Source organism: Fonsecaea monophora (genome assembly GCF_001642475.1).
Source record: "Fonsecaea monophora strain CBS 269.37 chromosome Unknown Scaff31, whole genome shotgun sequence".
In the NCBI taxonomy this organism is placed as follows: Eukaryota; Fungi; Ascomycota; class Eurotiomycetes; order Chaetothyriales; family Herpotrichiellaceae; genus Fonsecaea; species Fonsecaea monophora.
In genome coordinates, this window is record NW_019173962.1 from 266,050 (window position 1) to 283,631 (window position 17,582).

The following is a 17,582-nucleotide window of genomic DNA, read 5'->3' on the forward strand; positions in this document are numbered from 1 at the left end:
ATGCAATCATCGACGTCGCTATCACAGAGCCCTACGATCCGCATTCAGAAATCGAGTCCTACGCCGACCCCTTCATCACAAGCGCCCATGCTGGCTCAGAGTACCCTAGTGGGTGGATGGAACGACGGGTATAACAGCCCAGGGGGTTACTTGAGTGCGCTGCCTAAGAATTTTCAAGACCAACGATTCCATAAAAGAGATTCGTCGGGATCATCTGTAACCTCGCTGGGTCCGCCTTCGCCGCTCAACCAGAACAATATATACCCACATATTGTCGCCACATCTGACTCGAGTTTTCCACCTACCTACGATTTTGACTACACTCAAACTCCACACACGGCAAAGTCAGATTCTGCCATGATGTACCCCTCGAACTTCGCTGCCGTCGATATGAGGAGGATACAGTCGACAGGCGCCGACGAGCGTGCGTCATATGCTCTCTCTGCGCCGCAGTCGGTCTCGACAATGAGTCACAACTCTCCTGCAACGCCGCATACTACTTATGAGCCCGAGTACGACGAGAAAAATGTCTATGGTGAGGAGAACTCTGGCGAGGACGAGATGCTGTTCGATTACTTACAATTCGACCCAGGCTACACCAATGCGTACCAGCAGTCATTGCAAGATGTCTTTCCCGACCAACATTTTACAAACCCCATGGCTGCCTACTCACAGGCGCAACCAAACATGCAGCAGAGAATGGCTGTCAACGCGCATAGGCAGAACATGATGGCCGACAGACTGCAGGCTGCACAACAAGACCACCTGAGAACAGACTCGCCAACATCAAATCCTCGCGACAAGTCGCCCTTCCGGCAAAATTCTCCCTACAGCATGCCGGCGCCAACTCAGCGACCTCAGCCTACGCTGCAGAAGCAGCGCACCTCGATCTCGCCCAAGGAACTGATGTTGGACGAGCACGACGTTGACGATCACTCAACGCCACTGTTCGCCGCCGACCAGTCACAATCCATGTTCGCAACGCGTAGAACCCCATCGAACCTCTCGAGTTTCTACACCGCCGCCAGCGAACCGTCAATACAAGTCCCACCACAATATTCGTTTGTCAACCAGCAGTCGAGACAAGTAACTCAGGCAGGAATGCACGAAATCAGTCCCGAGTTCCCGGCACACATGATCTCGATGGAGTCAACTGCAGATGAATCATCGGAGCCTTCCAGCCAGCAGTCGATGCAAAGGCCTCGGCCACAGTCACAGGCTGCTGCGCCTCAACCGCAGCCACAAACTCAACAACAACAGCGGCCGGTTGACACATCATCTGACTCCGGCACCTACTCGTGTACGTATCACGGATGTCACCTGAGATTTGACACTCCCGCCAAACTCCAGAAGCACAAGAGGGAAGGTCACAGGCAGACTTCGCCGTCGTCATCCGGGTCGACCAATTTGGCGCTGCGCAACTCACAAGCTGGGCCGCACCGGTGCGATCGGATCAATCCAAGTACGGGCAAGCCTTGCAACTCGATCTTTTCTCGGCCGTACGACCTTACGCGACACGAAGATACTATTCACAACGCCCGAAAGCAAAAGGTCCGCTGCCATTTGTGCACCGAGGAGAAAACTTTTTCGCGAAACGATGCGCTGACACGACACATGCGCGTGGTTCACCCCGATGTCGACTGGGTGGGCAAGCAAAAGCGCAAGAATCAAAAGTGAACGAGTGAAGTGGCTGGAACATTCACGAAATTGGTGCGACTGAGTCAGCCACCCGAGTGCTGATGAACTAGGCCGCCGCAGGGCCTAGAACTCCGACGCGAGGGCGAAACAAACACGTCGCCCGGGGACTGCAGGATTGTTGTCCGAGTCCAAAAAAAGATCTACGCCTGGGGCCAACCGACGACAGACTCATACAACAACCTTTTTCTAACTGTGTATGACTAACCCACGACAAACGCCTTGCGAGCTGTGTGTTTGCTTCTGGTTTGACCTGGACAGAACAGCGAAGCGAGGGATTTTTTTTCGGGGCGCGCAATTTTTCCTTCAAGGGTGTTGGCTTGGCTTAGCTCAGCAATGACGTATGACGAAATGGGAGTGGTTCTTTTTCGACGCTAGCGGGGTATTGGAGGCCGGCAGGTCTTTCCGGATAAAGCATGGCGTCAGGCTCGAGGATCGGTCAAGCTGCAACAAATGATGACGACAAGACGAGGCTTCGCGAGGCGAGGCTGGCTATGAACGATTTGAATATGGGATGGATCTGCATGTGTTTGAGAGTTTTCTGGGGATGATTCGTCACTGGATTGTGGCTTGGAATTTTTTCTATTATTTCTTTTATTTCTTTTTGGATTCGTTTCGCAGAAGACCCAAAAATGGGCGGACAAAAGGGGGGCAAGATCAAAAAGTGTTGGACCAGGCGACATACTGCACTTATCCTGCATTGACCTTTTTCCGTATCGATAGACTGTACAACAGCTTGTGTTCATATGGTCACTATTATCTGGATGGGGACACGGATCAGACGGAGGAAGTGTGTTCTGGAGCTCTGCTTTGAGGTGTTGCTCAAACATGCGATCACGGCACGAAGCCTCTTGTACATGATTCATACATGAGATTGTTAAATAAAACTTTTCTCCTAACATCCAGCTACTAAGTATCCTGTAGGATTTACTTATGGCTTGACATGACGGTTGACTATTTCCTACATTTCCTACATCCCTACGCGTACGTGTACAGACGTACTAAGACAGCTTAACTGTGTCGTTCTTTCTTTTCTTTCGCTTCGAGTTTCAGTGCGAGATCACATTCTTCTCCCTTCGCAGTCTCGCTCGTTCTCGTCCCGTCCCTCTCGTTCTCGTACAATTTCGCGCACCGATTCGAGCGAGTCGAACGAACAGACAGCCAGACAGACAGACCACCTACCGCCTGCCGAGTACTTGTTTGTTGGCCAGCGATGAGACCATCTCAGGTGTGAGGATCAGCCGACTGACTGACTGACTGACTGACGGACGGACGGACGATAAATCCGAGAAACGTCCATGGATCGATGGGTCCATGGGCCAGTGGTCACCGCAAACGCAGCAGCACGCTTTTACAAGGAGTCCCAGATCTCAGATGCAAGCTAGAGAGCCCTTGTAGGTACTAAAGTAACTCCTGGAGACGAGGTTTGTGTTGTGGGGGTCATACGCTTGCTTGCAGCTTGCAGCTTGAGCTCCCCGGGAGACCGACAGTCAAAGACTAAAACAAAAGTTCCGTGATGTCTCTCTCTCTGTGGATGTTTTTGCCGGGTTTCTCTTGTTCGCTCAATCGGTCGGTCACAACTTTCAATAGCTCGGGGCTCAGAGCTCTCTCCTGAGCTACAAGTACGCATCTGGTGATGGTTCGCATAGAGTTCGGCAGCTTCGAGGTGCTAGTATGCAGTACTAAGTACCGAGTACGCAAGCGGCATTCTCTGCTCCTGCGGACCGCGCCCACATGTGAGGTAGGTATGCGAGCTGCTGTTGTCTCAGAGTGGGAGGCAGGGGAGCAAATAGCGGCATCCCGCCTGGTCTCAACGACCTCGCCATCCATCCATGTCTGATTAGAGAGAGAGGGGTTTGCAACATCTGATCAAACCTAACCCAGTAGTTGGGCGCGCGCACTCTTGTATCGGCTCGATTGTTTGATCCCATGACGCGTGCGAGTATGTGGAAGTCAACCCCATTCTCGAGGATTTGCTGTAGTCAATTGTTTGCTTATTGCTGGTTGCGCCAGCCAGTGTCACGACAATACGACCCCTGGCTACAACAAATACGAGTTGGCATTGTCTGCCAATACGGCAGCGATGTTCATTAGATGTTGTACTTTTGCGTGGGTTGTGCTTGTAGGTAGTAAGAATGTGGTTTGGCATTGCCTGATGTAGTGGTCTGACAACCACGGCATTACCGGCAGTCAACCATTGGATATTGTCTTCGCTTGCAGATAATAGACTCGACTGGATGCAGACCTATTTCAGAAAGTCTGGGCGCTGAAAATCTACTTACCGACCGACCGACCCAAGTTTTCAAGAGCTTGCTTGCTGCACCATACAGGCTGGAGCTGGAGAAACACCTGACAATCTGAATCAATTGCCAACTAACACACGGCTTGTTCCAGGCCTCGAGAGTTTCAGAGTCTGGTAATATTCGTGCAACGAGCGTCCAGTGGTCCGGTTATAGCAGCGGCTGGCCGGCCATGGTCGTAAGTTTTTGACCACATGGAAAGGAAAGGTTTACTTGATACTAAAGGGATGAACTGAACCGCTCGCTACTGACTCGTACAAGTATGAAATGCCCCTGAAGCATTCTTTCAGACCAGTCACCAGCCAGTCCATGTGCATCAATCGGGGAGGCACCCGCAAATTTGGATTTGGTTGAAGCCCTATCAATGAACATTCCTTGGCTCAGTGGGAGAGAACGGCACAACAACCTCGACACTCGTGACGAGACTTTTTCGGAAAGTTAGCAAAGCATCCAGAGACGCATCTCGAAAACTTTGACCTCGCAAATGGGCGAAACGAACGTGCAACGAGCGAGCGAGAGAGAGCTTGACATTGATTCTGCATGTACAGGAAACACACGAATAGACCGACAGACAGACATACTCACTCACTCACTCGCTCACTCGAGAAGGAAGGTACGTACTGATGAATGGAATGGTCCAGAACATTCTGGCATAAGTTCAACTCCAAGTCAAGTTCAGCCCAATCAAATCAGGCCACAGACAACAGACTGACAACCATTGCCGGTCCATCAGTGATCAATGAAGTTAGGTTAGAGAGGCCGATCTCGCACCCACCAAATGTAACGCTCTCGTGAGTCCACCGCCAGAGGTTCTACAGGTACCACTCTTAGAGGGACACTCTTCGCCGTTGGGCAGCCCAGACAGCCAAACCCCAAGCACCAAGGTTCCCTACCCGAGCCCGATACCCGATACTAGTACTAGTACCCGACGCATGCATGAGCAAGGATGGGATTCAAGAAGTTCACCATCTCTGTAACTGCATGCACTGCACCTCTGGGCAAGTGGCTGGGATCAAGGTCTCGGGAATTTGCGGGGTCTAACTACTACTTAGCATTTACTCGAACCTTAGCCACGCACACCCAAGAGTGCGAGGCCTAACCTCCAGAAAGATTACTCGTACGAGTGAGTGCTCGGCACCGTTTCGTCTGGCTGCCCGGCTTGCTGGCCGGCTGACTCAGTATAGCATTTGTCAAACGTCGTGCGGAATGTAAAATGTCGCACGGGAATGGAATCACTTACCAAAAGACCGAATAGTATGGATGGATGGACAAGGGAACTCGGCACCTCGGCCTCCGAGTGACTGAGTGAGTGATTGCCTGACAATAGCCGTCCGTTTTAGGTTATGCAATGAGGTTGATTTGATTACATGAACATCATCTCCCGCGCGGGAGGTGGTAGGCGCAAACTCCCAATCAAGTACCTACCTACTAAGTAGCCTAGTGATAGGAGCCTAGTAGCCAGGCTAGTTAATATCCCGCGAGCGTGTACAGCCTTACTTGCTTCGTCATCTTCGCCTCTCTTTACATCTGCCCTTGTGGGGTATTTGCAGAGGTTACTTAGTTGAATTGTACAAAGTCGAGGTTCAAGGCTGCGTCGGCGCCGCGTACGTACGCGGCAGGTAGGGAATACGGAGTACGCATCCGCTTGGTGCACCGACCTTTTTCCAAAATAGGAATCTGCACATGCCCAAAGGAGGTCTGGCTAGTATTCGTAGGTATGTAATTACAACCTTGCCAGGTAAAACTGAGATCAACCAACGCCATAGCCACTACTAACTAGTACTTAGTAGTTGTTCCCTTTGGCTCGCTGTAGGGCCACCGATCGTGCAGTGTCAGCGTGAGATCCCGATTGGAGGTATCGTCAACCGGGTAGGGGGTTACACCCCTGCACGATAGAATACCAAAACTACTACTTCCTGGCAATGGTGCCCGCCACCACCTGAAGATCGATCGATAGATTAGAATTGATGAATAAAGGGGTACTACTACTTTGGCCTTCTCAGATAGTTTGATGCACCGCTCTGATGCTGCTCTGATGTACATCAGATACAATGACACAGCATCAAGGGTTTTTAAGGACGCATCAATGCTTCATCAGACACAGTATCAGACAGTAATATCAAAACTGTATAGATTGAGTACTAAGTACTGAGGGTACTACCCACGGTGCCGAACTACTACTTCCTTTCTAACATAAGCGAGTGAAGTGCTGGGAATGCCTAATTAAAAAGCTAGTAAGACCTTGAATTACCAGTCCAGTCTGGTCAAAAACTCAACTTCTGTGAGATGGTGCATCCTCCTTTCTTCGAGGCATTAACGATTGCCGTTTTGGGATTTCCAGGTCCTGTAGTCTGAGAAAGGAAAGACCGTTAACTTGAACAGTGTTGGGATGTTCGCGGGGTTACGACCCAACGTATTTTGGCAAATAGGGAGGCATGCCAGAGAGACGCATTAGCATCATCCGTGTAGCTCTTGATGGATGGTGGCATTAGTCAGAATTGGAAGAGCGTGCCATTTACCTGGTAGTATTACCCCTTTTGGCGAAATTCGTGACGCGTTTAGAACCCTTTCCAGTAGCTCAACTTTTCCAGTTTGGAGACCGAAACACCTACCGACTAACTACACTGTAACTACAAAGTAACCAAGTCACGCGCTGTGAACTGTACTGTGCACATGACGGGTAACGGCTTGAAGTACTTGTATCCAGCTTCCTGATGCACTCGTCGCAAATGCTAAGTAGCAACGATGTGAAGGTTACCTTTATTGTAAGTCAAACTGATCGCACCAGGAGCCGGACTACGGTCTTCTCCAAATCGCAGAGCTCTTCTCGTCCAAAGAAAATGGGACTTGGATCTAATCTCACCACTCGTCATTAAGCAAGAGATGCATAGCGCATGATATTGAGGCCAGGCCAAGGGCAGATCTTCTACTACTACTATTAATCCCTGTAAGTCACCATGCTAGGTGTACGCCTCAAATCCAGCCAGGGGAGGCTAGCACAATCAGTCTATTGAGATCGTTCGACCCGTCCTGACGCGTTCAACATGCACAGGACGCGATTCCAACTTGGCCATCCACTCCGGAATCTGATCATTCGCATCAGTGTAGGCCGACGACGGTGTTCTCCTAAAAGAATCGACATCGGCCAGGGCATTCGACAGCGTCCTTGTGCTCGACTGCACCAGATTGACCAGCTTCCCGAGCACGGCAAACTCCATTTTCAACTTGACCGAGTAGATGAAACTCTTGAACGCTCTTTCCATCGTCCGCAGGCCCTTGTATTCCAGCGACAACAGGGCGATGTCCATGAAGATAATGACGGTGTTGATGGTCAAGAGTTCCCACATGACCCTCCGCGTGCCCTCTTTAGACACCAAGTTCAGCAGCTGCACCGTCTTCCACAGGTAGATGCCCGAGATGATGAATTCTTGCACGCAAAACGCCGTCATTTGTATCTTTTCCATGTAGAACAGAGCGCGATCAAAGGCGCGCTGCTCTCCGCCGTACGCCTGTCCGTACTGGAAAACCGTGGTGAGGGTATGGAAGATGAGGGCGTCCGTGATGATCATCCACTTGATCCCGTTTAGGACTTGGTGATTGCGTAGAATGAGACCCAGACGTGAATACAGCACGAAGGATTGGCCGGTGATCATCATGACCCAACCGATGGTGCTGAACATCTGGGCGGCCCAGAAGACGAGGAACTCAAAATACTCGAGCAGGAACCCAAGGCAATAAGGGAGGATGCCGACGGAGGCGACGATGAGCGCGGCAAAGTAGAGGCCGTGCCATTCTCGGAACGTGGTCAGGATGGTCAACAGGAGTTCGACGCAGTTGTACAGCGACAGGGTCATGCAGGTGACGACGATGATGGCTTCGGCCGTCCATTCATTGTGAAAATCCTGCGATGCCTCAGTTTGAGGTGATGACATTTTTCTACCTTTGCACCGGGGACATGAATCGTGAGGCGGAGGTGGAAGGAGGCTTGAGGAGAAGGGGTTTGATGTCGCTGGGTTGACCCATTGCGTGATACGACTGGGATGAAAATGAATGAGAAGTCTAGATGGTGAGAAGTTAAAGGCGTCTGAAGAGACGAATGGACGTTACACGCATGTTTGACTGAGACATTCACTGTACTCTTGTAACACTTCAAACTCGAAAGTGCTTCGTGAAAGTAAGGCTGGTCAAGTAAGGCTGGCGGTCTCAATCTCCCCACAATTTCTACCACTGGATTCTACTGACCGGTGAGGCGTAGTGGGCGGCGGGTGACTGGATGCCTGGAGCCTCCCGCTTGGTCTTACCCATTAAAAGACTTGGGCAACCACTCACCGGGAAGCTCTCCAGTTGCACGCCTAAGCTAAGGACTTGGTAGGTAAGCAAGTACCTGCGTTTGTGGGTGATTCTGGGCGGGTGGCCTCGGCGGGTCGTGCCTTGCTTAAGCGGACGAGTGCTCCTCCTTTCATTGTCAACGCAAAAGATGATGTCTAGAACTTCTGAGAGTCAACCATCAAGAAGGACACGAGCCAACCGTCCAGTAAAGCGGACAACATCCTTTCTCCCGATTCCTAATTTCTGTCTATGACCTTCAACCAATCGAGTCCCATCATCAGCCGCAGACTGGATAGCGACACAACCACCCTCATATCCGCTACTAGTAGCCCAGTCCTCTTTTCCCAGTACTCAAACAAAGCTCCCTGCCCCGACACGATGTCTGTCTGCAACACTTACCTCAACAAAAAATGTCCATCCAGGATCGTTCTGAGCGGGATCGAGCGGGACACCTTGTTCGGGAATACTTTCAGGCATGGGAACAATCACCCACCTACTAGTAGAAGCTGTTTAACAGTCTGTCTGGTTGGCGCCATTCGGCGGACATCTCGCACAACTCTTCCTAACTTGTCAAGCCTGCATGCAGCATCACGGCAAAACGGCCCATGGGGGTGGACATTACCTTGTGGTCACTGCGGACTGGTTACATATGCACCTTCGGAAGACATGACAAAGTCCGGTGCACACGACACGTACAACCAATCGTCAAATTTCTCACAATCTGAGAGAGAGCTTCACTCACCATGAGGTGGAGTCATTCATGCCTGCCGACGGTTCATTCGGACATTGCGGACAGACACCACTGTAGACTGGCCCAGAGCAGATGCTGATGTTTAACAGGCTGCAGCACATTTGACGACGGTGACCTCAACAGCCGAACTGCTGCGGCGCATCAGTCAAGTACAGTATCATCCGAGTTGATCATGCGATAAGAGCCTCTAGTAGGTTGATCCCTTTTCAAGACGGCTGAATCATACTGCGATGGGTCAAGGCGAGGATCTGCTTTCCCATCCCACCTTCCTGCCATCCAAAAGGTAGAATTGTAAGTAAAGATCCTGTTCGTATCCCGGAGATTGATCTATCGCCGATCGGAACCTCGCGGCCCTGCGACGGATTCGTGGATATTCGATATGGCGATTTTGTGCTTGCACAGACACATATGCATTCGTAGAGACAAGTTGTCCGGCATCAGCACAAAGTCCGGATGAATTGCACAATAGGGACATGATGTGAGACATACGAGGCCGAGAACCACGACCGAGTATCAAACCCCCAAGCCAAGCCGTCAGCAACGCCGGGAATGTTCGGCTAGACTGGATCATGCACCCTGACGCGCCCGCGCCCGCGCCCTGCGCTCGACGGTGGTCACGCTCTTGGGATAGTTCCTCTTTTGTCATGGCTTCATCTCATGGCTTTTTGGTACGTATGCGGCAAGTCTGGTTGTTCCGGAATAGTGTGCGGTTTGATGATTCAATCCTACTTAATATTCAATCTTCGCCGAACGGAGATCAATCGGCAATGAGCACGTATCGTGACCTTTGAGATGGCCGGGTCGAGATCTAGCTCGGACCTCGCTTCCATCTACGAGGCGAGATCAACGACTACTAGTACATGGGTACAGGTGACCTTTGAGGCTCTCTACTTGAGCGAACCCCTACAGGCCCAGTAAGCTTAAGAGTCGGCGCCTTATCCGCCCCAGCGTCGCAAGCTGACTGGATCCATGCTAAATCGGGCACTGCGGTGGATGGGATTCACACTATTATCTGGTGTCAGATCTCTATCTCTCTCCACGGAGGGTCACAAAGCGGCAAGTCCTTTTGCATAATTGTGTGGAGTTTCCCTGCTGCTTTTATTAATGTCGGAGGGGCTGAAAATTACGGCCCCTTGTACTTGATGCCTAGCTCGCTGCAGGGGTATATTACCGGCAGAACCATAAGGCAGAGAACGCAGAATGCAGTATTCTTTCCTTTCCTAGGGCGAGGAGACGAGACTAGAAGCGTCGCGAGGAAGCAACGCGGGTATTCCGCGGCCAGATGGAGAGAGACTATTTACATGTGGACGTAGGTAACGAGGCCGAGCACATACACCCGTCGTTCGATAACTACGGGGCCACTCGACCAGGCTCCGGTCCGAGCATACATGCGTGGCACATGCGTGGCGCACGCGTAGATAGATGATCGGATGAGTCCTAACCAACCAGATAGAACTCGAGGATATCCAAGACGGGGAACTTTGAGCATTTGGTATATGTTTTCGTGGCTCAAGCGGACTTGACTCGGCAAGTACTCGTCAACCTTTTTACTCAGTATGTAACTGCTCCGTGTACTCTCCATGTCTTTATCTGTCCCGTTTGACCGACCGACCGACCGACCGACCAACCAACCAACCAGAGAGCAACCAGTACCTCGTTCTCAACTCGAGCGACGAATGTACAGCTGTCCCCAACAGAATCTTTGGATTATCGTGGTACCACATGGGTAAACATAAGTGCTTCATGAACGAGGCTGGTGAGGCTGACACCTTCCCAAGGAGGGAGGTGTGCTTGTTCAGTACTAAGTACTTGGTAAGTCGTATTGGGAATTGGAGAGGATCTATGCCGAATACGTGAATATACTAGACCTCCGTGATTGGATCATCGAGTTGGATATTTCCCTAGGTACTCAGTGTACGTTCGATGGGGGTTTGCTGCCTGCCTACATGGTTTGTGTGTGCCCATCGTGGGTACTAGTACGAGGTATGCATGCATGGATAGGCGTGATGGGTGATGTGAACCCAAAATCGAAATTGTCATTTGTCGTTATTTGTTGTTTCGTTGATTACCATCGAATGCCCCTCCCTTGGACCCTGAATCCAAATCAGACTATTGCACAATCAATCAAAATATCTTCCCTGTACACATTCACACGGTGTTGGTGATGTTCTCTTCTCTTGGCCTACGTCACGGCATGATTGTCTCCGGTGCTCTCTGTGCTTCTACGCTTCGAGGCCTCTCATCTATACTCTTGCAAGGTAGTGTCGATAGTGTCTGTCGATCATCTGTCTCTTTGGACGGGTTCATACCACCGATTTTCCAGCTACTCGCACATCTTTTGACGCAATCATCTACCAATACATACTAGTGACAAACTCTGCGGAATACAATGCCGACATCGTAATGATAACCAACTGTATTGGTGACTGAATTTACTTTGTGGGATTTTGATCGTCGTCAGTTACAGTTGATCTTGGATCAGTGGATCCAACCAACATGATGCATCACCAACATCACTACCACCGCGTCTAATGAACCTTGAAGAGCTCGAGTCTAACTCCCAACCCTTGAAGGCACTGGCCGACTAAGTGCTCGACTTGTATGTACAATGCCATTGGTCCAAAAGAGAGATAGATCCCTTACCACCCCCCTTCCCTTACTATCCCATACCATCCCTTGCCTCCCTTGCTATTATTTCCGAGCCACTATCCTGGGCTGGATATGATATCACGGTGCGGGACCACCTATCCGTACCCTTTTCTTTCGTTGAAATGACCAAGAGATGGATCCGGTGAGGATATACCAAGTGATTAGTAGTGCAGGACTTGGTACAGCACAGCACAGCACAGCGCGACAGGCAGACAGAACAGGTAGTACCAAGTAGCCAATATTAGTGCGCCAGGGACAACACCTGGGGTAAGAACTCCATGGCTCGTGACCCATGACCATACTCGTTGACCTCGCCTCGCAGACGTCCTTGGTACTTTGGTAGGATTTCTCGATTGACACGATCCGTCGGTACTACCGAGTACATGAGGCTGTGAAAGAGATTAATAAAATCACACTCCGGAAGTACCAAGTACCTACATCGTAGTATCACTGGAAATCATCAAACATTCATTCCTCGCTTGTTGCCTAGGTCAGTAATTTGAGACCTACCCAACCCAACCTGTGCGCCCCAGATATTCGCGTTGTTACCTGTGCGCCTGTCATGTCGAAATCGGGGGATACTCCCCCTCAAGACTCCTCTCCTCGTCGTAGACGTCGCGCGACTGTGCCCACAGCAGCCGTGCCGGCCGATCGCAGACGTCTGCCCACCACAGGAAGGGGCGCATGCGCTTTAGTATCGAATCATCACTCCCACTCTCACTCCCACTACCGCTTTTACAAAGGACCAGGACCTCCCCATAATACTCGGCCAGCTTCTCGATGTACCAGCCGCGGTGCCTGGTGAAGGACGCGGCGATCCCGCCGAGCGTGAGCACCCAGAGGAAAAACTCCGAGGGGGGACCGTACTCCTCGATGTCGAGGATGGGGAGGGTCCGCAGACACCGCCGCAGCTCGCCGGCCAGGCGCGGCTTGATCCCCGTGGCGGGACTGAGCGGGAAGAGGACCATGTCGCTGAAGATGTTGGCGGCGAGGCGGGTGATGTTGTTGAGCGTACCGGCTTTGACAAATTCCTCGTGCGTCGACGGCTTCAGCCAGAGGAGTTTGTTCTGCACGGCGTTGCGCTGCAGGATGATGTCGGACCATTCCGGCGGGTGGCTTCCCTTGCGGACGTGGTGGTCCAGGGCGACGACAAGGTCGCACATGAGCTGGAGGACGACCCGGAGGTCGTCGTCTAGTTTGAAGGGGCCAAACCCCGTGCCGAGCTGGGAAACGAGGTGTTCGGCCCTTGCGTCCAGCGAGTGCAGGCCAGCATCGACAAGATTCGTCACCGGCGTGGGCCAGACTTGACCCGGCCTCGTGCCCAGTATGGACGAGAAGTAAATGTCGGCTCTGGCGGGGAGGGTTAGGTCTCTAACCCACAACCTACACCAAGAAATTTCAGGGGAACTTACAGCAAAAGCGTATCTCGGACACCGTACGTATCCACCGCTCCCAGACCCCCCTTCAGAGACACGAGCTGGGCAACGGCTTTGACGTGCGCTTCGACGACGTTCAGCAGACTGAAGAGATGGAGGCTCTGGGTCTTTGCGAGGGGAGAGACCGGATGAGGTTGTGGTGGGATGTGTTGTCGACGTGTGCCATTGACAGCGAGGATGATGACCGCCAAAATCATTCCGTCCGAGGGAGGCCCTCCTTCCAGCGACTCGATCTCGTTTCGGGCGTGGTTGAGAGCCTCGCTCTGGTGGATCGACGGCGCCCGCACCGCCAGCTGCGACATGTCGTCCTCCTTCTGCCCTCTCAGGCACAGCAGCTGCTTGGTGGTGGCGAAGATGAAGGTGTGCAGCACGAGAGGCGACGCCATGACCAGCCGCATCCACGTCGCTCGGAACGGTATCACAATCTTTTCGAGATCGGTGGGGAGACATTGCGGCCAGGTGAAACTCAATGCTGCCGGCAGGACAATTTGTCGTGAGTAAAAAAACCCAACAAACCCCTTTTGGCTCTCCTTTTGCGGGGGGGTTTGCCCGTTTTCACACAAAACTTACCGTGATCCATGGCTTCATGCGCGTAGTGAGGAATGGTGTAGTTGGCAAAGGGATCCGTCCTTGCCGCGCTGAGGATCGTACGTGGATTCGGGGGAGGACTCGTGTCTTCGTCGCTAGTAGTGCTGTTCTGTTTCTCCGCCGCGTCGTCTGAGGTTGGAGGAGGAGGAGGAGGAGCAGGAGGAGGACATCTCTTTCCCAACGGAGGAATCGCTCGCCATCGGTGCTGGAGCCTCTGTTGGGCCCATGTTTTCTGCTTACTGCCCTCGCCCGATTAGGTCCGTAGAAAAACTCCCGCGGGGTATGGGGTATGGATAGTTCTGTGCGTACCTTGGCCTCATGGCATCTGCTGGGCGGAAGCTCTGGCTTCCTCGACGTCCGTCATCGGCGACGTTGGGTTCGACCCGGAGGCCAGCACGACAGGAGTGGAAGAATTGAATAATTCTGGGGGGAATAGAATATGGTCAAATCTACTTGACAAGAAACCTTCTTCTCACGCTTGGAATAATGTGGCCTCCCAGACGGTCTTGTGGCCCTATGCCCTGTGCCCGCTTTGTCAGGCCATCGCTAACAGAAAAGAAGCTTCCAGCTGGGCGACTCGAACAACCATTGTCTTGTTTTGTAGGGGGTGTCCAGGGTATCATCGCCCTCTATGCTCGGGCCGAGGACACGTCGTCGAATCACCTCATGGACAAGCCGCCCAGGTATCGAATCAAGAACCCCCCAAGCGGTGCGGTGACTTGGTCGTGACCAGTAGTAGTACATCTTCCTAGAGCCCTCGAGCCCAGCCTAGCAAACAGCATATGGCTGACAACCCCATGGACCAACCCACGGGCTGGGTGGGCAAGCACGTACCGATGACTAACCATAACATTCCCAACTGGGTTGGTCGGTGCTGCTGCCCTCAAGCGGAGGCCCAAAAGCAGCATCTGTAACGGCAAATCTGGCCGTTTCGAGGCCACCTTTTTGGCCCCACGAGAGAATCGACAAGCCTGGGTTGCAGGGGAGCTGTTACTGGGAAGAGAAGCGAACCCATTTCTCGATCATGGATGGCCTCAAACGGGGCCGAACGAACAGAGTTGTTCGAACACCCATTGCCCTATCGACCTTTATCCCTTTGGCGTCAAATGCCTCTCGATTGGCCCTGGAGGCCCTTGCTTGGAGCCACCGAGGTTTGTTGACTAAGAAAGCCTCCGATAGGGTCTCGTATTACCACATGGCGGTGCGTGCGCCTTTGTTGTCTGTGTCATCAGTACGAGGTACCTACCTAGCCCATCGCAAGGGACGACATGGTGTCAAGATGCGATCCCCGGAGTTGTTGACCATGACTTTGTTCGCAGCTGCAGATTCGCTTGCCCGTAAGCGTGCGCGCACAATAAACACATGACGGTCTCGAGGATCTCGCTGATTACAGCATGCGATGTCGCATTCCCTTCTTTTTGTCGGTGACTCTCCTAGGCAGCTCCCCATGGCGTCTCTCCTTGCAGCTCTGGCCCCCAATGGGTCGCAATGTGGTGAGAAAAAACCACAGCCCACAAAACAGCACCGCACAGCACAGCAGAGCACAGCAGAGCACAGCGCTACGCTACTAAGAACTTTCTCCCTCTAAGCGACCATGACCACCGCGCAGTGCAGTTCATGCTTCTACCCGCTCTGGATGACCTCTCCACAATAATAATGTACGAGCGTGTGTGTCATCGGGGACTCGCAGGTCGCACGCAGTGTCAGCAAGAATAAGATCCGTCTCGCTATCAATGGGGACACGCGGGTGGCAGCGGCAGCGGAGGCGGGTGCGCTGGCCGGGAAAAGAGTGGGAAGGACGGAACAATGGGGGCGGGAAGCTACATGACCAAAAACGCACAGACAGAGAGTTTGTTTTTGCCAGCGCCTATCAAGGGCGCAATGTCACACAGGGAAGAGGTAGATAAGACGTTATGGGGTGAGGTGAGTGACGGTCGGCGCAACGCTGGGGCATTCGCATAGGACGAGCCACGATCACGATCAAGGATACAGCAGGAACACACAAGTATATACTCAGGAGCGTATATTCTGAATATGTAACACCTGGACAGATCCCGGTCTCTACCTTCCAGAGGGAAGCAGAGTGGTACATGTCGTCTACTTGCATCTCAGGATAGATAGACACTACACCCTCGAGGTTAACATGAACAACACTCTCCTCCCCTTCCAACAAGGGACAGAGCACCTATCCAACGCATCCCCATTCCAAGACACATACACAACAAAAGGATTGAATGTTGCCAAATGGCATCGGTAGAGTGGTCGGAAACATCAGTCCAGTAGATCCAGTTGTTGACATGTTTCGATATCGTGACCCAAATAGTCCCAACATTTCCCTCTTCTCTTGATTTGCAGTAGCATGCATGGCACGACCATGTGAGAACCCGACTCTTCTATAAAAAGGAAATCCCCCAACCTCTCCTCAACCTCATCATCTGGTTCGCCGATTGTTTATGACAAAGTTGTCTTGAGGGTGGCAGAAGATCCCATGCCACCACAGCCTCCGCTGGGCGAGCCTTCAAATGTACCATAGTTGGCACCGGGTTGAGAGCCGTTCTCGCAGTTGAGGAGGAGATAGTCGAACATGCACACGTCTCCAGAAGAGCAGACAAAGACGCAAGTATCCATGTCAGTGGTGCATGATGGTCCCACAATGCTCATCGAGTGTCCGTTCATGTTGACCTCGCGTGAAACGTCGACGACGCCCCACTCACCAAAGGTGAACTCGCCCCAGGTGTTGCTGACTTGTCCGTTCACCATCTGGGTATCGGGGTAGATGGCAGTCCAAGCACCAGAAGCACCATCGGCGAACGAAACCCAGGTAGATGAATTGGAGGGAAGCGAGGCGGTGATGGTGGGTTGGACAGCGTTGATCCAGGAGCCTGCAACGCCCCAGATGACGAGAATCAGATCCTCGCCCGACTCGTTGACGAACTCATTCTGGTACGGGCCATCCTGTCCGAGCCAGGCGTGCCCATTGGCGGTGTAGGAGTTGGCACCAAGCGAGGCCACACCCAAGGAGCTCAGTTTGGCAGCATCGGCATCAGACAGAGCTGCCGCACGTTTCCTGCAGTTGACAAGTGTCAGTCCATATACAGATCTGTGTCACCCACGAGGATCGCCTTACTCGACGTGGTCGTGCCTGCGTTTGGCATGGTTGTGCGCATGCGAGTGCACACCAGAGACGGTGGCAGCATATGCCTGGCCAATGGCGAGGGTGGCCAGCACCAAGGAGGAAAATGTGCAGCGCATTGTGTCGTTGTCTGGTCCTGTACCGGCTTGACTTTGCCTGGGCTTCTTGAGGTCCGGTCAAGAAGAGGATTCGTGGTTTATGTGTGGAAAATGAGTGGTAATCACTGGGATTCTGTGTCGATCTCAGATCGAGAGGCTGGTAAAGGAGTGTTTGTAGAAAGGGAAAGAGAGCGACGAAGCGAACGAGGCTTTCGCGTGAGAGAGTGAACGCGAGCTGTCTGCTGGCAGGGCTGGGGAGAAGGAGCGGACAACGTCTCGAGGGACGTCTGAGGCAATAATATAACAATCAAGCAAGCCAACACGCACTCTGGGCGGGAAAAAAGGAAGGAGAGCAACAAGAGGAGAACGACAAGGAAGAGACATGCAAGCAGAACGGGCTGCCACAACAGAGCCCACCGCCGCAGGGGACCACAGGGGGAGCTAGGAGATGGGAGGACCCAGCAAGGGAGAGCAGCATTTCCCAACACCCAGCCAATGGACATGAATTATCCCCAGGAGATAGCCCCCGGCTGTGGCGCACCGGGGTCCAGATGGCCCCTGTCAGTTGCCCCGGTGGGCCTCATACTTGTCGCCCTTTAGGCT

General features: G+C 52.5%; 4 protein-coding genes across 4 annotated transcripts; 1 reads left to right on the plus strand and 3 right to left on the minus strand.

Annotated features, from left to right (window-relative positions):
• On the plus strand, positions 1–1,677 carry AYO21_05176 (hypothetical protein; the record flags this gene model as incomplete). Its single annotated transcript, XM_022655147.1, has 1 exon — positions 1–1,677. One exon carries the CDS (start codon positions 1–3, stop codon positions 1,675–1,677), a length of 1,677 nt encoding a protein of 558 aa, XP_022512632.1.
• Positions 1,678–6,997: 5,320 nt separating this feature from the next.
• AYO21_05177 (hypothetical protein) lies at positions 6,998–7,927 on the minus strand (the record flags this gene model as incomplete). The annotated part of the gene is made up of 1 exon (XM_022655148.1): positions 6,998–7,927. One exon carries the CDS (start codon positions 7,925–7,927, stop codon positions 6,998–7,000), a length of 930 nt encoding a protein of 309 aa, XP_022512633.1.
• A 4,357-nt stretch (positions 7,928–12,284) lies between these two features.
• AYO21_05178 (hypothetical protein) lies at positions 12,285–14,068 on the minus strand (the record flags this gene model as incomplete). The annotated part of the gene is made up of 4 exons (XM_022655149.1): positions 12,285–13,074; positions 13,137–13,632; positions 13,731–13,987; positions 14,058–14,068. The coding sequence occupies 4 exons, from the start codon at positions 14,066–14,068 to the stop codon at positions 12,285–12,287; spliced, it is 1,554 nt and encodes a 517-aa protein (XP_022512634.1).
• A 2,131-nt stretch (positions 14,069–16,199) lies between these two features.
• AYO21_05179 (hypothetical protein) lies at positions 16,200–17,000 on the minus strand (the record flags this gene model as incomplete). Its single annotated transcript, XM_022655150.1, has 2 exons — positions 16,200–16,815; positions 16,876–17,000. The coding sequence occupies 2 exons, from the start codon at positions 16,998–17,000 to the stop codon at positions 16,200–16,202; spliced, it is 741 nt and encodes a 246-aa protein (XP_022512635.1).
• Positions 17,001–17,582: the final 582 nt, after the last annotated feature.